The sequence below is a fragment of the Daphnia magna genome, linkage group LG3 (assembly GCF_020631705.1).
Source record: "Daphnia magna isolate NIES linkage group LG3, ASM2063170v1.1, whole genome shotgun sequence".
Lineage (NCBI taxonomy): Eukaryota > Metazoa > Arthropoda > Branchiopoda > Diplostraca > Daphniidae > Daphnia > Daphnia magna.
In genome coordinates this window covers 6,116,872-6,139,996 of record NC_059184.1, presented here as the reverse complement: position 1 = coordinate 6,139,996, position 23,125 = coordinate 6,116,872, and the positions used below count along the sequence as shown (strand labels likewise).

The 23,125-nt window shown below is 40.3% G+C and overlaps 4 protein-coding genes and 1 long non-coding RNA gene across 7 annotated transcripts; 2 read left to right on the top strand and 3 right to left on the bottom strand.

Moving 5' to 3' along the window:
• The first annotated feature begins 2,599 nt into the window (after positions 1 to 2,599).
• Positions 2,600 to 4,548, top strand: LOC116919647 (nicotinamide riboside kinase 1). Of its 2 annotated transcripts, XM_032925661.2 has the most exons (4): positions 2,600 to 2,993; positions 3,064 to 3,512; positions 3,581 to 4,132; positions 4,200 to 4,548. In XM_032925661.2, exons 2-3 carry the CDS (start codon positions 3,452 to 3,454, stop codon positions 4,126 to 4,128), a joined length of 609 nt encoding a protein of 202 aa, XP_032781552.1. In that variant the 5' UTR covers positions 2,600 to 2,993; positions 3,064 to 3,451; the 3' UTR covers positions 4,129 to 4,132; positions 4,200 to 4,548. The 2 variants fall into 2 exon arrangements, with proteins under 2 accessions (XP_032781552.1, XP_032781550.1); XM_032925659.2 differs by lacking the exon at positions 4,200 to 4,548 and having other exon boundaries at positions 3,581 to 4,163.
• Positions 2,712 to 3,192, top strand: LOC116918550 (active regulator of SIRT1-like). The gene is made up of 2 exons (XM_032924266.1): positions 2,712 to 2,993; positions 3,064 to 3,192. Exons 1-2 carry the CDS (start codon positions 2,712 to 2,714, stop codon positions 3,190 to 3,192), a joined length of 411 nt encoding a protein of 136 aa, XP_032780157.1.
• On the bottom strand, positions 4,530 to 15,591 carry LOC116919646 (transcription factor SOX-9). The gene is made up of 7 exons (XM_032925658.2): positions 14,904 to 15,591; positions 13,993 to 14,142; positions 7,898 to 8,113; positions 7,600 to 7,733; positions 7,315 to 7,476; positions 6,548 to 7,161; positions 4,530 to 6,479 (listed from the first exon to the last, which is right to left on the bottom strand). The coding sequence occupies exons 1-7, from the start codon at positions 15,149 to 15,151 to the stop codon at positions 6,183 to 6,185; spliced, it is 1,821 nt and encodes a 606-aa protein (XP_032781549.2). The 5' UTR covers positions 15,152 to 15,591; the 3' UTR covers positions 4,530 to 6,182.
• A 712-nt stretch (positions 15,592 to 16,303) lies between these two features.
• On the bottom strand, positions 16,304 to 16,942 carry LOC123470399. Of its 2 annotated transcripts, none has more exons than XR_006644059.1 (2): positions 16,718 to 16,942; positions 16,304 to 16,592 (listed from the first exon to the last, which is right to left on the bottom strand). It is a non-coding gene; the product is annotated as an uncharacterized LOC123470399 (long non-coding RNA). The 2 variants fall into 2 exon arrangements; XR_006644060.1 differs by having other exon boundaries at positions 16,732 to 16,942.
• A 4,845-nt stretch (positions 16,943 to 21,787) lies between these two features.
• On the bottom strand, positions 21,788 to 23,079 carry LOC116919650 (protein TSSC4). Its single transcript, XM_032925664.2, has 2 exons — positions 22,957 to 23,079; positions 21,788 to 22,894 (listed from the first exon to the last, which is right to left on the bottom strand). Exon 2 carries the CDS (start codon positions 22,855 to 22,857, stop codon positions 22,150 to 22,152), a length of 708 nt encoding a protein of 235 aa, XP_032781555.2. The 5' UTR covers positions 22,858 to 22,894; positions 22,957 to 23,079; the 3' UTR covers positions 21,788 to 22,149.
• Between the last annotated feature and the right edge of the window lie 46 nt (positions 23,080 to 23,125).

The window sequence follows — 23,125 nt, the reverse complement described above, 5'->3', positions numbered from 1 at the left end:
GGAATTAGATTACGAGGAGTTACATAACAAGTGCAAAAAGATTGAACAAAATGCGAAAGAGCAACAACAGCCAGCAGCAGCATCGCGCCGTAGTGAGCTGAAACAAGATAATAGCTAGCAAGATGAATGCTACGCAAGTACACACAAATGCATTACAATTGATTGATGATATTAAGATTGATCCCAGCTTCAATTTTTACGATTCGATTTTTTAAATAGTTCAATAAAACGTCAAATTATCCATAACTGAAAGGCTGGAAAACACGATGTGAAATGCAACTGATGACAGATGTTGTTCTGCTGTTGCCCTGTCCAAGTTACTCACTAATACACTGAATCGAAACACATGTGTCTTTTCATTTTATATGACGCCAAAGTCACCTTGTTTTGATTCATTAGCCCTGTGGTTACGACACGCACCTGGCAGGCAGTGACGTAACAGCCAATATTCGTACCCGCCCCCACCTTTTGGCTTGGCGCTTTTGTTGTCGTGAGACGCGTTGGAGGGACGCATTATTCGCGAATTAACACTGTATGCTGATTCATTATGAAAAATAATCGTTATCTGATCAAAAAAAAAAAAAAAACACTTATTCACTTCACTTCACTTACACTACTTATCTACATGAGTTTGTATTTCCGATATGCATGTGACGTGCAATGTCCCACTACGTGAATGCTAGCCATTACGACAGGCCGAATGCCGGTTGCAGGGTTCCGTAATAGCGTAGTCAGAGGTAGTGGAACGTCACTAAAGCGTAGCATAGGACGCACCAGAGGGAAACTCCACTCATGGGAACCGTGACGGTCTCGTGAGATGTGAACGGCGGACCCACACCTGTACCACGAGATGATCACCACGGCTCCAATAGAGGGTGACACACGCAAGTCTTATATACTTGAATATTTTGCACGAAAACTGCGTTTGTAAGAAGTTGCGGGAGTCCCGCACAATGATACGTTTTTACTTTTTTTAAATTAATTTTCCCAAAAATCATTTAATGAACTTTATTTGATTTTTTGTGCTGATTCAGAATATATGCACAATTTGTAAATTGGCCAATAACATCTTTTGTTTTTTCACGATAACTGATGGTTCCTATCTCTAATGCATGTGTTCGCTATCCACTTGTTCCTTCATATTCACCGACATTTAATTTTAGATTATTGGTTTTTGTAGTCACACTAACCTAACAGAAAGGTCGATTTGAACCATCTGTGCTTAGAACAATATTGAAACGCTCTGACACTTGAGCTATTGAGAATGTTTTAATGATGACCTACGCATATTGGCCAGTATCATTTTGGACTTACGAATTAAGAGTTACATTAAGAACTTAAGAATAAATTACTAGGAGTCAGGCTAGCCATAGTGGTATTTAAATCTGCATATAAATAACAAGTTTGTAATTACTAATTAGCCCCACGAATTAAAAGAAATAAAAACTAAGCCAAAAAAAAAAAAAACACTTTTGTTTACGAGAAAAAGAACTACGACCCATGGTACTCTTGGTGAAAATGTGATACAGGATCCTGTAGGCAATAAACTCTTGGAGGTTCTTCCCGCCTAGTTCATGATGGAGAGCCTTCAACTGCGTTTGACACTGATTGAATTCTTCGTGGTCTGCTGCCTCTAGAGCTAACCGAGCATGTGTTTCATAGACTTCAACCGTGAAAGAATCCCGGATACCCTGCACTGTCAAATCCTGTCTTATTGATTTCATTTGGTTATATCTTTTGTGATTTCTTTGTTTCGTGTTCGTAAGCCAAATCATAGGAAATTCATAATTTCAATATTTTCCTAATTTCAAGATTTCTAAGTCCAAAATGATGCTGGCCAATATGCGTAGGTCATCATTAAAACATTCTCAATAGCTCAAGGCCGGAATCGTGGCTGTACTTGGCGGTAAGGACGGTATGGTTTAAAACGTGAAGGGGGAGCGCCACTGGGAAATCCTTACCGCCAAGTACAGCCATGATTCCGGAGCTGGCCGAAAGGAGCAGCGCAGTCGAATTCGTCTGCTAGAGAGGGGGAGGAGGGAAAATGTCGACTGCTGGGCTTTACGTGGAGTGAGCCATCTCCTTATCTCTGGTTTACACCAAGATCAGTTTTTAAATGTACCACTTTTTACGTTCCTCTTGAGGCAGATGAGTATCAGGAATTGCAGGAAGTCCAATCATAAAATCCTGTGAAAGGAAAGATTAAAAAATGACTGATCGCTGGCATGATGGAATGCGTTGACTCGAATCGCGATCAAAGGAATGTGTGAAACATTCCTTCAGTAGGGTAAATGGGGAAAGCACCCAAAGAATTCCCAAACCGTTCCGCGCGCCACCACCGGCAGGACCGAACATGTCCACCGAGCCCACTATAGGGATCCCAGTTTTTTACTTTGTAGTCTGTGGTTCTAGTATACCCATTTTGCATAGAATGGTATCAAAGGCATAATTTTGTTGTTTTTGTGTCCATTTTCCACTATAAGTCATATTTTTCGTGAACGCCGTGAACGTAAACTCATCCCCATGTGAATAACAGATTGCTGTCGCTAGATGGCGGCCTTTACCTGCCTTTAACAGAATATTTTTTATTACCAAGACATGACCATGCATTGTTTCCCGGCGGTTTGCAGACTCTATATCCACAGCTATTCACTTGGATCCACATGTCCAAAGCATTAACACAAAGTTTTTGAATTTGAGTTTCGCTTATTATGTCGACTTCCTTGTTGAAGAAAAGTTTACGATTGTTTGAGGACGACGAAAAGCGAGAGAAATCTGTGAAAAAGAAACCGTCGCAAAGAAAAGCTGAACGTGTTATCCGCAAGTCGTCTACAGCTGTTAAGAAGCAAGCTACTCTAAAAGACAGGAAAGTTAAATCAGCAATTGAACTATTTGTCAAGAAACATCCCAAGCAAGATAGAACACTTGAAAATCTGGCCTTACTTGAAAAGCTATCACATAAGAAGACCATCACTGAGGAGTCAGCCAACAAGGTTTGGGATATGAAAAAATAGATCTATTACTGTGAGAAGCTTTTGACTGATGAAACTACTTTTATTCTAGATATTTTCTTATCAACTGAGAAAGCAACATAAAGCCATTGAAAAGACACCCAAAAAGAAAGACAACTCCACTGTTTTTACTGAAGAAGATTTTCTTAAGTTTGAACAAGAATACTTTGTGAAGGCTTAAAACCGAAATATGAACTGATGGCAGTTGGGAATGACATTTTGACTGGAAAAATATTGCTCTTTCTCTGCATCATTTTTTCAATCTATTATACTTTCTGGACTATTGGTCTCCCACTGTTGGAACCTAATTTTCTTGCTCATCAATACTTTCCTGACAACTTGTATGCCATTGGTGTTCCCTTATCTATACTAAGTGTAATGGTGACTGTTTTATCTGTGTATGCACTGTGGCTTATGAAGTTTCAGTGATTTTTGTCCTCATGATTTCACTACAATGCCTTAACAGAGTTGGGAGGAGAATGTTGACGGTTGGCATATCAGGTAATCTTTTTATTCCCTGTTAGCATAAATACATATAGGTAATGATAAAAGGTATGATTTAACATTAGGCATAACGTGTGGGGGTAAATCATCGATCGCCAATTTGTTAAAGTCAACGTTTCCGAGAGCAAGATTTGTATGTCAAGATGATTTTTATTTTTCCTGTGGTGATTCAAAGTCTCAAGAACTGGATAGTATCGGTCATCCCAATTGGGATTCTCTTGAGAGCATCGATATGATTTCAATGACGCGTAAAGTTCAAGAGATTATCGACGAAGTCTCAAACGAAAAGCTGCCAACACAAAACCTTCTGATTATTGATGGATTTCTAATCTTCAACTACCCGCCACTTGCCGAACTATGTGATTTAAAATACTTTTTGACACTCCCTTTCGAGGAGTGTCTTGCTCGTCGTCGCAAAAGGACCTCCTACAACATCCCAGATCAACCGTCGTATTTTTCGGATGTAGCATGGCCTATGTATCTTCTTCATTTAAAAGAGATGCAAAAGTTATCTTTCGCCAATGAAATCCAATATCTTGATGGCACCGCTAGTTTACATGAAAATTTAAAACGCATCCTTAAAGATATTGAAACCTATTTTGATGGCGTATGAAAAGGTTTTAAATACAGTCACAGTGCTCGTCTTGATGCATGATACTTTTTATTTTATTTTTATATCTGTAGTTGCTGCTGTAACGGCACGCGTAAACATGTCATTGAGAAGGCGAGTTTACGGGAAACAACTTCGGGTTCCTCCTAGGCCAAAACTCCCAACACCGGAAGCGGGATCAACGAAAAACAGACACCCTAAGACCCAAATAGCAAACAACGCAGCAAGCTACGCTGCTAAGAATTGTTTAAAAAGTGAAATTGATATATACTTACTAGCAATGACGAGTATTCATGAGCAAGCAAATAGAATTATTTCTAGCTCTTGCTTTCGCAGTGCAACGCTCGACGAACTATTTGGTAAACCAGATGATGAAAGGATAGCAAACAGTGGACTCAAATAAATCAGGAAAAATTCTTCGTATATTCATTTTTTTGTTCACTGAAAACGAAAGTGCTTAACAAGAATTTACTCTTAATTTTAATTGAAAAAACCAACATAGTTGCCATCAAACAGACACATGAAGTATACAGGGGAACTATCATTCTCAGGCCATTTTTGGTTTAGAGAAAAGCTACAGGTTTCAGTTGACATGAATGTTCTCTTCCTCGTGGGATCGCAAACGGGACTATACAAAAATCAGTTACAGAAAGAGGTACACATAGACAAAAGCATCATGAATGAGTGATCATCAATGACGTAAAACCCATTGGTAAGTGACCCTTCACCAATCTCATTTATGGACGCTCACGAAATATTGAATGAAAATTTATTAAAACATCTTACATACAAGTTGAAATGCTAAACCTTGGTTCTGGGATATAGCAAAGAATTTTCCAATTGTTACGGGGAAACGATCAAACATTTTTCGATTTCGTCGGAGTATTTTCAATGGGCCTAACTTGGCTCGAGAGGATTCAAATAGCTTCCGTTAAAATGGGCTTTAAAGATCAACCGCTTTATAACGTGTAAGGAGGTAAAAACAAAATAAATCCCTGGGTTTCATGGATTTTACAAACAGTTTATTAAGTAAGCAATTTTTATTATTTCATGGTAAACTATTTATTTCCTAGCCAAAGAGTGGGGGGGCGTATTATCGTTTTTTTTTTTTTTTATGTTAAAGGCAGGATTTGAAGTGTAAAATAATAACAGCTGTTATAGGGTTTATCATCTACTACATGAATGCTGACCGACGCAAAGCAGATCGGAAATATAAAGCACCACACAGAAATGCATATGCGCGTATGTACAGATTTTGACACACTGCTGCGTTTCGATAAACCTAAGGAAAGTCTGTTTAAAAGCTTGAAAGCCAGAAAGACTCGAAAAGATTTGAAGGAGGCTTATTTTATCAGCACTGCAATACTTTTTTCAGTTAATGAACCTTTTCTTTTTCCCAAAAATGGTGAGGTAGGGGAACATTTAAAAAACACGATAAACCAGAAACAGTCTAAATACTGTAGACTGTATAGACTTAATAAAAAAATTTAATTGTGTTTAAAAAGGAGAGAGGAAATTAATCTCTGTTTTTTTCCTGTTTTTTGTTTGTTTGTTGTTTGTTTTGTTTTTTTTGTTTTTACTATTATTATTTATTCATTTATTTATTGCAAATTCGTTTATACTATATCTTTGAAAGTTATGAAAAATCAAATTTTCGAATTTTTCTGTCTCTCTGTACATTGCAAGGACAACGATTGAACGATGTTGTTGCTATTTAATTTCATCGGCAAGACCAATGTGTTCTTTAACGGTACTCGATTGAAGCTAAATCTATTACGCTTGTTGCAGAAAGCGCTTGCGATTAGACGATTTCTGGTTTCAAATGTAAGTGTGATTATGTTTATGCATGTCGCATAGACACAATTGCCCTGTGATCCTCTTCGCTACGTTCTTTCATCATTTTTTGGTTTTTTAAAGGCTTGTCTTGAACGCTTTCTTGTTGGCAGTAAAAAAATGAACGTTGCATACCTTTGAATAAGTCTTCTTCTAGCTAGCACACACTTTCTTAATCTCTTTCTTTGTTTTGTTTTTTTCATTTTTTCATTTTTTATGTAGATTTACATATAGTTGAGCCACGGCTCCAAACCCCCTGAAAAAATTCCAGCTGCGGTCGCTACACTAGGTTTGGTGGCAGAAGATGTAGGTGGTGAAGAGGGCAAGTACGAATGTTGCTGATAACCATCTACCACATTAGCCGGCACTGAATTCCCTGCTATAGAAGATGTGTGTCCGTAAAAATATTGAGCAGCATTGGCTTCGACGGATGAAGTCGTGAGACCTCTTGCAGGATTCGATCCAGGAGGTTCTAGCTGATGTTGATGTGCATTCATAGTTCCACCACCAGGTTGCAAACGCTTGATAGAAAATCCGAAATCATCAATTAAATCAATAGATGTAAAAAGGAAACGGGGTTGCACCATACCGGTGAATAAAGTTCCTGATAGCTTGATTGGTGTTGAGCCTGTTGAGCAGCGGGGCTGTTACAGTTACTGTTACTACGACTGCTACTGCAGCTGCTGTACGTAAAGTTCGTAGTTGCTGCAATCGCAGCTGCAATCGGTGAGGCAACTGGCGAATTCAGTGACGTGCAACTCGGAGGAGAAGAGACATAGGATTGGGCGGAATCGCTCCTTTCTTCCGACGAAGTCGCTTGCTGCTGTTGCAAAGGCCCGTAACCGTTGCAATTTCCGTAGGGGTAATTACGCTGAAGGAGAGCGCCTACGTTGTTAGACGTGTGAGACCATGGCAAGTAAATGCCAACTCCTGCGCTCTGATGATCCAGATAGGCTTGCTGCTCGTACATGCAATTATTGGACGCAATAGTAACCGGAATCGTAGAAGAATAGTTGGAATGGGAGTACGATGAGATGGGGTTGTTGTTGTTGAATGCCCCGATTTCACTTCCAGATGCTACACCTCCAATAGCGACGCTGTGCTGATAGTAAGAGTTGTATTCTTCTTGATCTGCAGCGACCGAAGCTTCGTTGCACAAGACGTTGGTTGCATTTGTACTTGCATAGCTTTTACAACCAATATCTGAAACAGAATATTTTTTATGATATTTGAAGTCATGGATATCGATGTGATAATCAAAGTGTTATGAGATGTCTAGGATTAATCGGATCGTTTCAAAATTGTAATATTGTGCCCACATCGATTGTGGTTAGTGGTAACTAGTCGGGTACGGACCTGGAGCCTCTCCATGGCTGTTCAATGTGTGCATAGGCTCGACGAGGCCTTCAGACAATGGAATTCGACGTTCTGGTGTTCCAGCTGATAATGGCTGCGGAGGAACGGAAGCGCTAAGATGAGTACCAGTTGCGTTAATTTTATGGCTGTTTACTTCGTTTCCTAGAGCCAATCAACAGTACGGAAGAAAATTCGAATGAAGTAAATGCTCAATTGTTGGATAACAACAAATTACGTTGATATTGCAGATGGATTGATGTTGTAATGTGAGAGGTGTCAACTTACCATCGTTACGGTCGAATGAGGAGGCCTGATTCGACGACGACGTCGCTACTTTCGTCGCTGAGCGGGAATGATTACGTAATTTGGTGCCGACTGATTTGGTCCCGGTACGAGGCGAATCCCGATCTTTTTGTATCCTGTAAATGATTCAATCAAAAATAAGTAAATCAACTAGGCCAACAGGCCGTGCTAAAAGATGCTGAATAGAGAGTGACAACGGAAATAAAGACTCCATGAAAATCATTGTTTCTTAATACCTTATAACAAGATAGGCCTATTGAAAGAAGGCTAAATGTACAACCTTGTTGACGAATGGTGATGATGTTTTAGACGCGTTTTGGCCACGGCGGCAGGGACCGAATTGGCGCTGCTCGACGACGGCATTTGCGACGATTTAGCGCCAGCAATCTTGCGTCGCCTTGGTTGATACTTGTAGTCGGGATGCTCTTGTTTGTGCAGCTCTCTCAGTCGTTCGGCCTGTTTCACAAATGGCCTCTTGTCGTCGTCGCTCAATACCCTAACACATTTCATCGATTAACTATTTTTAATTGGTATATTTTAACGTGCTGGGGAAAAGGAGAGAGTCTTTTATGACCGGACAAATGATTCAATCTGCAAGGCGACTATCTTGCCGCCGGGACGATATGAATCAGTGCAGACTTTTGTTATGAGGAACTATTTTATGACTTTCAAATTTTGTATTTATTATTATTTTTTCGAATGAGTCTATTCCCGTTTTGTTTGTACAGAAAGGTAATATTTGACGAAAATGTAGATACACGTGTCACCTGGTAAGACATATAGATTGCTCAATTGTAGAGGCAGCTGACAGTCTCTCAAGCCGTCACTAATGATAAACCATGATAATCAGTTTATAACCTTCAATAAATGGAGTATGACCCGTTGCTGGATGGGGACAGTCACGTAGGCCGTGGTCTATTATTAGCCTTCATTAGCCGACAAAAACGTGCATGAAGATGACCTATGTTATAGTGGCCGTTTTTCTGCCACACCCAGCATGCGGTGACGCATTGCACGATAAAACCACTTTCGTCCAACACAAATTGTTAAATGATTGGTCATTGGATAATTTTCATTTTCTTCCACGCAATTCTTGGCAACAGAAAAATTCGATTTTCATTTAGTTTCACGTTAAAATCTATTTTGAAAATTAATTATCTGAAATACTCCGACTATAAAGTGTTAAAATGTTGAATATTTTAAAATATGCACTTGTGGTCTTCGTCGAAAAGAAATGTTGGACAAACTCAAGAGGCCTGCACGAAATTAGACTAGACGTTGAATATCAACTAAGGCGTGCCGTTCCTTTTTCAGCCACTATTTTCTTCGATTCAAAGGATGTACATTTTTTTTTTTCACTTCTCACAACTGAAATGGGGAAAATATTGTTACTCTTACAAGTGGCTGTGCAACAAGAAAGAGATCGTCTTGCTGCACCTTAATGTCACAAAGGGCTTATGAGTCATTGAATGAAAGACGGCGTGAGGAGTGTGTTGAAGAGCTAAGACGCAATGAAAAAGAATGTCAACTATGCTAGGCAAGCCGAAGCGACGGAAAGAAAAATCAGCCATAGATCGATGATGAAGGAGCGGAATAAAGGCTGAACGAAGCTATTGACAATGCACTTGACAATCGTCCTGCCTTCATCCCCCTCCCCCCCCTCAAATAATGAATTACAATAGTACGTATGTGAAATACGCCTATTGGAATGTTATTACATCACTTTTCTGCTACTCAGCTCGACTCTCCACGGATACTCTGTCAACAAATCCCCCGTTCAGAATTCTCCAAAGGCGTTTGAACTCCCGGAACATTCTCTCTGTTATGACGTGGCTCCATATGGTTTTGTACATTGTTTTGGTATGCTCATGTCCCATTTTTGTTTCCCCTTTTTTTCTTTACTCTCCATGGCTATATGCGGTTTCTTCTTTTTGGTGTTTAATTTTTGATGAACAAAAAGTTCGGACGGGAAAAAAAAATGACATGGAGGGTAAACACGAAATATGAACGTGACAGGAATAGAGCATTTGAGGTCATTTTGCTGCTGGATGTTTGGGACAAACATGTCACGTTGGCATATAAACAGCACAACTTTACCGATTCCCCAAGCCTTGTGTATTGTGTATACACACGAAAAGTCATTGCGTTTGAGTTCTTGAATGTCGACAGTTTCGTGACGAGCAACAGGGTTCGGTTAAAGCTTCGGCCGTCGTATTTTCCCGGATAACAGCTGACGGGAAATTTAAAAAAAACTAAACAAAAAATGGTCTGATCGTCAAAGGCATAAAGTAAAGCGACTGGAGAACCAGAGATGAGGCTATCGTCCCAAAAAAAAAAAACAGTGGGAAAATGTGAAGATAACTACCTTGTTAGTGGCAATTCGTAGTTTGCTGAATATTTCGAGAGCAAATCAACTGCGAACAAAGTTCATTTGGGTCCAACTGTGCATATTATCTGCTATGTGTTTTTCCCCAGAGTTTGGTAGAACTAACGACGTAATAAAAGACAAATCGAACCTAGAAATTGCATCGACTGGCGCGTTATTCAACGTGAAAACTCGTTCAGCAGTGCGTCCGATAACCTTCGAAATTGGCATTCCATAACCGTTTTTGTATGAAAATGGAAATGAGCATCGGTTCGCATTTGAACAGTTTGACATCCTGTCCGTTGCTTATAAATCACATGTACTCTCTCTTGAGTGCGGTATTCATATAAATAGTTGGATGTGAACGAGGAATTATTAATGTTAACGGTACTACCGCAAATGACGATTTATCAGTGGAACCCCGTCTCCTAGTTTATTCTCCTTCCCAACGATAGACTACATTTAATGACAGAATAAAAAAATAATAACCTAATAAAAAATGTGTTTTAACGTTAGCGTGAAACCAGAATGCTTTGTCCATCAACCACTATTAACATTTACGTTTGTTTACTGTTCTCGACTAACCACCAATATCCCCAGCGAAGATGTAAGGCCTTGTCAACTTCAAATATCGATTAAGAACATTAGTGAAACACGTGCGCGTAATAGACCATAACACATGTGTCCCCAAAAAGCCACAAGGATAGTGAAGTGATTATCGCCGACTGATTGAACTTATCGCATTGCGACGTGCACTGTTTTCGAACAGAAGCACGCCAAGTAACGGCAAAAATGACTATGACATGTTCGACACTCCTTGTCAGTGTATCCACACTTGTTCAGTATGTTAGGCTAACAAAAATATATTTTTAAAAAAGGTGGTTATCAGCTAGACGAGTCTGTGTTGAAGATACCATAGGAGAGAATGTAGACTACGTTATTATACCGATGCCTATCAGAGTCTATTGGCAAACTCAGCGAGCTCAGACAAGGGCGAAAGGGCAATACAAACTATATCGGCTATTTTTCTGCAACAATTGTGCTGTAACTAAATGTGTTGTCCATTTTTTTGAACACCCAGTGGATCGGAAACATGTGACACTGGCTCGTGACAGAAGCAACGACTTGGCTGACTGGTGGCTTTTCTTAGTTATGGCCTACAACACGAAGGGTGGCTATAAGAACTTGAGGAGGGTTGTAGCCTTCATGGTCGATATAGAGGCCGTACGGGAAAAAAAAGGGCGGCGGCATTGGCCATTGAGGGGAAAGATTAGCCGACGTGAAAAGAAGCCGCTGACGGATGCGCATACACACACACACACACACATACACAGGGATTGGTAAACACGGAACCCAACACACAGATCGTAGTCCTCCGACATCACCAGACCTCCGCGACCCCTGTCTCTTTTTTTCTTTTTTCTTGTCAATATATTTATATATATAAACTGTACGCTGCATCGATTCTGGCTGTCTATAAAGCCGCCTAAATATGCCCTAGAGCTCATGCTGTCTCTCTCTCTCTCTCTCTTTTTCTTTTCGTGTCTCCTTTGGCAGAGAACAGGGGCTATTTTTTTTTCTTCTCTCTCCTTAAAGTCGTTAAGCGCTAAAGGAAAAGAAACAACAGAGGATCCGGCTACTGGAATTGAATTCAGAGTCTTTGGGAAACTCCAGTCCCTGAAGGATGGGCTTTTGGGTGAAGTGCGCGAGACTGTTACAAATGATTGTTTCGATTTGAAAGTAAGATTGCAAGCAGATTTTGTTGTAGAAATCGGGGAGCTATCATTCGGACGATGGAAATGCATCTCCTTTTTTATCTCGTTTTCTTTTTCTTTCTTTTCTCTGGTTCAAAGTTTTTTTTTTTTTTTTTGGTTTTGGTTTTTGTTATTTTTCTTCTTGTTGTTGTTTTGTTGGTTTTTATTCTTGTTCTCTCCCTCTCTCTCGACAGCAGCAGCTACATAATATTGCTTTAGAGACCATCCATGGAAGTAACTACTTATTGTTGATGGATATCCCCTCAACCGCGGCGGTGGTCAGAGAATCTCGCGTGTACGTGTCAAAGGCCTTTTTTTTTTTTTTGTTATCCCTTTTTCCTTTTTTTTTTATTATTATTTATTATTTATTTCTTTTTATCTAGAGAACTACTTCTCCCGTCGAAGTCTCTCTCTCTCTCTCTCTTTTCTTTCTTTTTTCTTCCTGTCCGATTGGTATATTTTATAGACGAGACACGTCAAAGCTCCGGATCTATTGAAGAAGAGACGAGGGAGAGAGAGAGAGAGAGAGACAGCATCTGAAAAAACATATGAGACATCGGGAAGCGTGAAAGGATAGCAGCTAGCAAGACGACCTCTGCCAAATAATGCTTTTAATGGAGGTCATCAGTAGCGCGATGATATGTCAGCTCGCTATTCGGGAGTACACACACAAAAAGAAAAGAAAGGGGAAAATAAAAAAACAAAAAGAAGAAGAAGAAGAAGAAGAAGAAGAAGAAGAAAAAGAGCTACAGAAAGCATTCTCATCTGAAACTTGCCGCCGTCGCCATTGTGGCCGCCGCCCCGGTCCGGCCGCACACGGACACATACCCAAAGCCATGTTCGGCCTGACTACTACATGACCATCGATGGTCGCTTGGCATCTGGCAATCAATCGAACGGACTGGATTCCCTTTTGACCATCATCATTTATTGGATAGCCGTGTTTTTCGTCTCCCTACCTGCTGCTCGGACGTCGCTTCTGTATTATATTACACATCCGTGCTGCCGTTGCTTCTGCTGCTGTTGTGTTTTTATACTATGTGGAGCCGTATGCATCTAGACAGTGATGCTGCGGTCGTATCGCGACGTCCCTATCGGAATTCATTGCCATATGACAGTAGACGAGTGATGGATTATTATTCGGGCGACATTAAGATTCGGTTGAGAAATGCAATCGGGTATAGGCGGGATACTGAGAGAGAGAGAGAGAGAGAGAGAGAAAAGAGGTAGAATGAAGGCGATCACTTTACATGCGGGAGTGCACGCATCCATACAAAGTGTGCGTTATTACAGGAATCGCTATGTTCACCCTTTTTATTTTCCTTTTCGAATTGCCATCCGTCGAAGACATTTGCCGTGCATATAACTATGCCAGGGAAAATTGTTTGGGGAGGGTCCAATTAAATCAACTAAATTTTTTACTTTCAAATTTGCCACTTGCTTGGATAGTTTTGCAGTGAACGTAATTTATACACGAGTACAATTTGGTAAACTTTTTTTTAAATTACGCGTCTGATATTCGATCACGTTTACAACTAATCTGCCTATAACCCTCATGATTTTCGCCAATTGGCAATCATAGCCACGTATAATAAAAATTCAAACATGTCGATCATTTCTCATCTTTTGGATACTCAACTTTGATTGACCTGTGACGCACCATGAATCCGTCAAAAGCAGCATGAATGTCAGTTTTTGAATTGCAGGAGCATTTCAAATATTTGGCGTTTTATTATTTCAAGAATGGCATGACTTATCATTCGATTATAGCTACTAGAAGGATGGACACCCTATAGTTCCAAATAATCGTTTAAACAGTAGTTCAGATGTGGTAACACCGGTTCCACTTCCAATTCGTACAAAGCTCACAAAAAAAAAAAAAAAGATTGCAACGACTGGCTGGTTGTTGTTGACATTCCAGCGGCGCCAGTAGGCCACAGAGACACGGCCCGCCAAAGCCAGCAGTCAACCGTAAGACCAACAGAGCGGTTAATCAGCTAAACAGAACTGTTATCAAGTTCAAACAGAGCCGCCCATAGCCGATCAGCCTGATTGACTATTGTTATTACGAAAGCAGGCGGGCTCTGTCATCCAAAGGCATTTCGTTTTTTTATTTTATTTTTTAATTTTTGCCTACGTGATGTACCAATTTGAGCAGCACACACATCACTTGACCACAATTCGGAAAACAATGATTTGAGAAAACTGCACATTGACCACTAAACAAAGCTGCCTATATAAAGTGAGTGTTCTTACCTCCATAACCGGCCGAGTGTTTTGCTCAACTCGGCATTGTGCAACTGCGGGTACTGGTCGGCTAATTGCCGCCTGGCCTCCTGCGCCCACACCATGAAAGCGTTCATCGGCCGTTTGACGTGAGTGTCCCTCTTTTCTGGATTCGACCTGCTGCAGTTGGCCATTTGCATGTTTGAGAAAAAATAAAATAGTCCATGAATTGATTAGATCTAAGCCTTATTTTCTAATAGCGATGCAGCGAACAAACGATCTACAAAACTAATCTTCTTTTTTCGGCTTCCCTCTGTCTTGATATGACATGATGTAAATCAGCGTTTGTTGGCTTTTTTCGCTACCGTCAAGGGCTATATTAAGGGGTCACGACATTTTTATTAGACGACCTTTTCTTTCCTACCCCAATAACGTAAACATAGTGTATGCGCCGGTGCCGTGTACATTTGCACGTAAGCCTCTGATAATAACGTTTCACGTGCATAAGGTACCCCACAAATAAAGAAAACAACAAAATCTGATTGATCAAGCATATGGACTAAAGTCCAGCTTAAATGCCAGGAATTGTATGGGACACGTCACAACCCCACGTTCACAATGTTGCACAATGCGTCAATATCGATTGAATCAATGAATTGCTTTTGTATTACACTTTATACATAGACTACTATAGCCAGGCAAAAAAACGTGACCAGAAGTATACGAAAACAGAAGCCGAGTAAAATCATTGAACATATCATGTGTACTGATCATTCTGAAGCAATTATTCAACCATTTTAGCAAATATAATTTTGTATTTGTTATCACCGACTGTGGTAGATTAGCCATTAGCCTAAACTCCAATGGCCATCACGCTTATAGGCTACACAGAGTTTAATCAAACTTAATTAACGGCTCACAGACTTATTTTCTACGCTTACCTGCTTGCCAACGGTACTAGGTTCCAATCGTAGCCTTGCAAAACCTTAGCAACGGCATTGCCGATATCCGACTTGGGTAGATGTTGCTGGGCCAATTGCATGATAGACGAGGCTCTATTCGCACCGTGAGGATGATGTAGGGACGAATTACCTGCCGATGACGAAACCACCACCGGTAAACTCATCTTCATTTTGATGACCGACGCTAACTCGGCATCTGACGGATGTTGATATGAACACATTTCCATTCTCGTTGATCAAGCACCAGCTCGCACGATTCGAGCAAAGATGTGTACAGTAATAATCAATGACCAGTGTTATCGCATCCGTTTGTTAATGATGTCGATAGGCCGTGCAAATTGGCTGAATAACGAAGACGAGTCTTTCAATCACCAAGAAAATAGTTCAAAATCCTATCGTGAATTCTGAATAGGCTCATGCATCTATCCTTTAACAGTCCACACTGCTTTTCTCCCACTTTTGAAAACAAAAAATTATAATAATAATAATAAGATTTCTTTGTTTTAAAGGTTTGGATGAACGCGCTAATTTGATTGGAAATGACACAGATATCGGTTTTGGAACGGATGGCACGAAGAAGAATCAACGAATATACACATGCGCAAAATGGACATTCAATTTGCGGTAGCTGCATCCACTTGTTTCCTCGAACTCTCGTTTCTTTCGACTGTCCCCCCACTGCGTCTGTGCGGCTAAAGTTATAAGGCCAAAAAGTGCAGCGGCAGCGTGTGCGCGGTGTGCGTTTGTATCAACGGGAGACGAACTCCGATTGGCTCTCGGGTCGACCAATAGGTTTCATCGTGCACTCGGATACTATTTTACTGCCATCCTTATATCTCTCTATAATCATGTCAGCCATGGTTTAGTATCACTTTTGCTTTATTTAATGGTGTCTATTCGAACGGCGTGCACAATCACAGGAGGGAGTACCGTACACAAAAACTGATTGGCTTTGAGTTTTCAAACTGGAATTGGGTTTGACTTCTAATGTTAGTAGCAATACGAAAACAAGAGACCTTTGAACTAGCACAGGTTATACTTTAAATGGATTTACTTTTCCATCAAAGTTATATGATATGACGCTAATTTATTTGTTCGTGTTAATTGGGGTTGCAGTCTGTTCGTGTTGTGGCAAATTTTTCTTTTTCTTTTTTTTTCGCCAACATTTTTGGCGTTAACAAATTATCTGCTTTGTAGAGAATGCTAACGTCGCATCAGCTAGGCCTAAGTTGAAATTAGGCAACTTTTTATCTTTGTCTTATTATAGCATTCGATTAGGCTATGAATTAAGTTGTGCTTAACCATATTTTTATTTTACAAAGAGAATGGACCTAACAGTGTATCTTAGAATGCATAAATGAGAGATGGTAGAACAGGTATAAGTGTCTCAATTCTTTTATTATCGCAGTTGAAGTTGACCAGTGGTATTAATAACAGAATCATTCAGAGGTTGTGGCTGGGGCGCAGGAACTTGTACGTTAAGAACACAATTCTTCAGTTTGTCTGCCTTCTTTTGCTATGTATTCCGACAAAAAAGGTCATCTTGTTTCGCTGATATGTGCCAATTGAACTTCATTCGTGCAAACGTCAGGTCACAGTACAAATGTATCGCGGCACCCTATGAGTACGACTGATCACACGTGCCGTATAATGGCATTGAACTAAACACTGTAAATTAAGAAAAAGAAAGGCACGCATCCAATTTTTTGTTTTACCACAATATAATCGCTGTATAGACACTGTTCAATATCAATGACAAGTAAATGTTTTTATACAGCCAAACGTCCACGAACCTTTTCAACGTTACCTCATAGGCCAGTTATACGTTCAATGATCTGAGGAATAGTCCCGATGATTGGAAAGACTTTGTTGACGACAGACCTTGCAGCAAAGAAACTGCTCATCTGTGTTGATTGTATCGTTTTCCACTTTGAATTCAACAGGCCTAGAATGATATTAGATAGCTACGCGTACAATGTCAACTGCAACAAGATGAAAGCCAACTGCGTGCGTATATGACCTGCCACCGTGATTTTACGGGGCACAATGTATATAGCTTATAGCAGCTGACCATCTATCAGATAATGTATGACACGCCATATAAAGGATGACATTTCTAAGATTAATTAGGCTTTGGTTATATTCCATTAGAATCTTATCCGTCTTATCTCTTTGTTGTCTCTTGACATCAGACAAATATGAGTGCATTAGGTCAAAAATATTCCACGTTCTTTTGAGAAATGGGGTTCCAACAGATTCTTAGGACGTTATGCAATACCGGCTATATTTGACATCCATATTTTAAGGGGCGATGCAAGCATTGCTGCAACGAATCTCTCAACGTTTGTTTACATTCCTATCACGCAGCACGTAAAGAAAATACACCGCAAAACTCGACGGGGACAAAAAGCTACTGGTTGCCTCCTTAAAGTCATCTCGTCTTTCACGAGCAACCAGCAGAAACGACGCGAGGGGAAGGAGAACCATAACTCCACCCATTTGCCTTTGTCTTTCTTTACGCTGCGCTGCTTATTGGTATCGACATGTGCATCGACGGCTGTTGTTCTCGTCGCCTCAACACATTCCGCCAAGTTCAACACACTTCACCGTCTAATTAGCCAACGGCCTCGTCGTCTACACGACCGATCATCGGCAAGCGCGTCAAATAGACAAGCTGTGACAAATGCGATTGGGACAAAGAACGCCGTCAATTCAGGGGAGAGATTTAAAACGAACGGGATCGATCGAAAAGTTATTTATTTATTATTAATTTATTTTTATTTTGTTTTTTTGTTTTTTCGTCCAAGGCATCGGGAAATGATTATCCTGCTATTGCCGAAAAACGTTTGATCTGCTTGCGCGTGTTATCTGGCGCGGCGATTCCCCCATGCCGAGTCCCGTTAACTGATGGAATCGTTTCTCTCTTTCTCTGTCCCTCGCTGGCCTACTCATCACGATGTTCCGCCTCGCTGCGGGAAACCCTTCATCGGCCGGCGGTAACATCTATACAAGCGATGTACAAGAGCAGCTCCGAAGAGAAAAAGAGTAAATTCAATAAAAAAGAAAGAAAAAAAAAAGAAAAAGAAAAAGGAAAACAAAACAAACAAAATGAAAAAAGAAAAAAACAACGAATGAAAATCAGATTCAGCGGAAAGCAAAATTTCAATCGATGCACGCTGCTGCTTCAAACAAGCACGAGGTACATTTTTCATCGTCTGACCAATAAACCGTGGTTAGCGATTCCGAATTGAAGATCAACAATTTCAGTGAACGGCTGCAACGTCATGATTAAGACAGCCTATCGTCGATAGCGTCTTCGGCTTTCGCCCAAACAATCAAAAGACACGAAAAGAAAGTCGACAACAACCATAACAAGAAATAAAACAACAACAACAACAACAAAAAAAGGGTGAAAGCGTCGCGTTTATTTCTAATTGGTATAGCGAGCGAAAATCAAAAGTCGCTGACGTAAAGAGACACGGAGAAAAAGACGGGTGACATGGTTCGGTCGTGGTCGTGTATATGTATATATTTATATGTATATTATAGTTTCACTGTTCAGCACACACGAACTGAGAAAACAAACCCACCCTGTTTCGCCCCTCCTTCTTCGTTCTTGCCCCCTTTCAGCCTCTCCTCAATGCTCCGTTCGGAGGGAGTCAACTTTCAAACGCGCCGCCGCCGTGCTCGAGCCACCGCTGCGCTGCCGTCACCGTCAGCTATCCCGAACCCCCCGAACCCCCCGCGCCTCCCCCTCACCAGACTTGTTTTCTTTTTTCAAGTTATCCCAACTATTTTTTTTTTTTTTTTGGTTTTGTTTTGTTGTGGACCAGATACAGCGGTTCTCCCCTTTCGCTTGTCAGTGTATAACTCTATACGTTTTAAAACGGTTTGTTTTGGGATTTTCTTTTTTCTTAATGGGCTAATGACTTGTGATAAACTTCGATCTCATTGTATGCGCGCGGTGCTATTCGAATGGCTTGTAGGAATCCACGGATGTGTACGGAATACCGAGTATACTATACTATGCAATAATTGACGGGGATAAAGCAAAATAAAAAATGACCTCCAAAACATAAGGTCTCCAAACGGTCAAGCAGCCACACCCATATGATCCGGGATCGCCAAAGGGACGGGTCACGTGACGGAAGTTGTAAGACGTTTCAGTGGGCGGCTGTCGACGTCAGCCGATCGCATTTTTGATGCAAGATGTTGGTGTGCATTCAAGCATGGAACGGTCTAAAAAGCCAGCCCAGTTTGCATTTGATTGAACTTCCAAGTTGGAAAGTCGGGCCTTGCTCAATATTCGAACGTTGCACGGAGCGTGTTCTACTCGAGTGATGCAAGCCGAGAAAAAAGGAAAAAAAGAAGGGAAAGGGTAGAATTGCTGTAGATAAGATTAGCGATCGCTATTTGGATAGTTTTTTTTTTTTTTTCTTTTCAATCTTATTTTTTTTTTTCTTCTTCTTTTTTATAGGATCATATCCTTAGCGCAAAGTGGGGAGATCGTGTGGCCGCTCGCTGAGCCGTCGGCTCTTTTGTACGAACCTGCCGCCGCGGCGGTGACACTGCAGCTCACCTCTTTCCATTCGTTTACAGCAGGAAAAAAACAAAAAAACCCAAACAAACAACAAAAACAATCTGAAACTATTTCTACGTAGCAGACACTTAACGTAGCTATCCGCCTACACGTATAGGAATGAGGCGTAAGAGGTTTGGAACTGTAGATTGGACGATCGGAATGGATAGTCGGGGTTTGAAAAGATTTCGGCCGTTTGATGGCGGCCGAGATCTGCACGAAACGAGCGATCGGCGTCGCTGAGCATGGTGATTTTCCACAATATCCTTCGCTTGTGGTTCGTCGTCAAATTCTTATCGCAACCATCTCATATTTACCAATCAACTGGCACAATCGATTCAAGCCTTTCGGTTAAGAAAGTGTAATGTCCTCTCGTTCTCGTAAAGAAAACTTACTCCCACGAAGTGTAACGCTAAACCGCGAAAGAGAGGTCGGATTTCTAGGATTGATCATCAATCAAGTTGTTTCGATATTTCTTTTTTTCTTTTTTGGGTGGGGGGGAGGGTGGTACTTAAAAATATATGCTTAAATGATTTACAGCTATAGCCGCGAGACACAGAGACATGACTAGACTCGATTTCCTTTTTCTATATCTAGAGAAGACTACACAAATTTGATAGCGATAACCCACGCGAGAAACAAACACGAAGAACGGCGCACATATACAAGTCTAATGATTTCGACACTCAGCTTTTAACATAACTATCCATTTCCTATATGCGTATATATTTAGTCATGCACCATGCTTATAAACATATGTGTAAGCAATCTTTTGCTCCTTTTTTGCTACTGTACATTTTCCAACGCCCAACTCACTCCGGCTAAAAAGCAACTCAAAATTTGTTCCGTCCAGATTGTTATACTAATATATGACATTGCATGTGCCCTCTAAAGAATCCACGTCACCTATCAATTTAACCAACCTTATACGTTTTTGCGTCGTTCGCGTATCTTTTACACGTTAACGCAATGCCTCTCTAGGTCGGACGGCTTTAGAACGTTTTGGTAGGCGCCATCATTTGCAAAAATTTAAATGTTTTATCAGTTCATTATTATTCCAAGGTTATTGCGTTTAAATCGCGAATTATAGCCGTAATACGGACGTTTTCATTGTAACTGTGGGTAGTCCAACAGATCCCCCTGCTGCTCAACACAAAGCTCAACAATAATAATGTGCCATTGGCCCAAGGTTTAAAAGAGAAAAGAAAATGGAGCAGGGGTGAGGATGGGTGTGTAATGTGTACACATGAAAAGCAAATGTATATTTTGTAATAGTAAATTACTATCTAGCCACAGCTGGAAATAGGAAACCGGACTGCCCTTTATACTCCTTTTACACGTTCGTCGTCTTTGACTTGGACCGAAGGTGCCGCTGGGAAGACTTGTTTTGCGGAGGCGGGCTATACGCATGCAATACATTATGTTCCGCTAGATTCCGTCTCAGTGCAAAAAGAAGAGGGGTTTTAGGAGGCGCAGTTAAAATCGCGCTACGATGTACTGTACCAGAGAGCAGCCATATAGATCCGCCCGACCGCGTTTGCTTCTTGTGCATTTGTTGGACTATGGATCCGGAAACCGTAAAATGACCGCCCAACGTAGCCGTCGTTGCTGATAAATGTACAGAGCTTCACGGCGTGCAGTGACACATCATTAAAACGGCGCCGGCTAACGCGATTGCAAATGTGCCGACACACTGCGCATCAGCGTAGAGCACAGCGAGCAATATGGTGGAAAGCGAAGCCAAGTAGCCAACGACGCTTATTTTATTTTATTTTTTCAATGTATATAACAAACTGGCACGAAATATAATGAAGCTGAATGCTATTCGTCTACTTGGACGTGAGCGGCTCTGACTTGGTGGATATCACTAGAAAATTAGTCACGCTTCAAAAACGGCTTGATGAATCATGCATGGCGGAATCTTTTCATTCACGTTCCGTAAAGTGATGTAGCATCTTTGAGAAAAGAATTTGAAGAGATATAATATCTCGGTCGGTGTATAATCTGATTAAGTGTTTATCACGTAACAGGCTGTATTGTATAACTGTGTGTGTGTTTAAAGTGTCTATGATTGACTCTTGGATGAACTATCTGTTACACAAAATTGCTGAGAAAACCGGTAGACAGGCGCATGACACCGTAACGTGGAGCGTTTTTATCTTGCTTTTGTTAAAGAATTCTTTCCAACTCTAAAACTATACGTATTTCCCAATTTTATCGATATTTAATGTTATAGTGGATAGCTAAGTGGAATAAGTGATAAACTGAAAATCAATAAGCAATGCAATTTTAAAAAAGGTTTTATTTGTTTTCCGAAAGCAACAGTTACAACCATTTCAAATGATAACATCTCATGTCTACATAAAGAGACTTGAAAATAATACACGTAGTCGTTTTCTTCTTGAATTTTACTATTCCCAATGTTACATTTAAAAAACGAGTTTTTATGTTTGTTTTTTTTCTCTAGAGGAGTAATGTTTCTTTTCCTGGCAATTACTGAATACGCTCTGCAATATTATTTACTGGTGCTTATCTTCATCAAAGAAACAGCGCTCACAAAACTGTGGGACATGTCACAGATCTCAATCCTCAATATCCACAATCACACTCAACTATTCTTTATAGTGATAATACAATCTCAAATATCTACACTTTTTTGTCATCACTGTTACCATCATCATTACCATTGTCATCACCTTCTTCTTCTAAGTGGCTGAGACAGCTTTGAACTTTTGCTTTCTGTGATGAGTTTTCACCTTTCATTCTTGTTTCTTTCTTGTTTTCTTTTGCTCTCTTGGTTCCAAATTCAAAGGCTGGCATACACAATTTCCCATCTCTGTATGTTTTACTTTTTTCTGACCTTTTTTCACAAGTTCTGGGCTTCTTGAACACAATCTTCCCAGTATCCACAGGTTCTGGAATTTCATCTTCAAGGCTGTGCTTTCTTTTTTCCAAGTCTTTCAGAAATGAGAGAGCAGCTGCGGTATTTGACTTATCAGTGACATCAGAGGTTGTGGCCAAACTGTACTTTACCCATTTATGTGGGTTTCTTTTGTGATCAGGAGTAATTGTTTTGTTAAGATATTGACATCTCCTTGGTGCATGTGATGATTTTTTAAGTTTTGGCATGGGCCTTTTGAACATACTTTCTTCTCCCTTATATGATGTTACATCATCATTTACTGAAGCCTCTTCTTCTGTCAGACTGTTGCAAACTGCCGACGAAGGCAGCGAATATACTTCTTTTTGGGCCAGCTCTACAACCGGTAAATTTCCAAATATCGATTCCCGTCTGGCAGAAAACGCTTCGGTTTGGCATTGTAACGTGAAACTGTCCTTTCTATCTGATTCCATTATTTAGAAGACAACATAAAGTCATACATATATTTCCCTGAAAGTAAACGAATACGTTATGGGTGCCACAAACGCGAAAATAAAAACAAAAATTCTTACAATATACGGAGTAAAAAAACAATAAGATGAATTCTTGATCCGATTGTACTAAACAAACGCAGACGAAAAATGAACAAAAGTTTTTGACGTGCATCGTTGCCATTTATTGAAAAACCTTTCTGTTATATGACAAAATTTACAAAATTTAAATTGAAATCAGTTTCATATC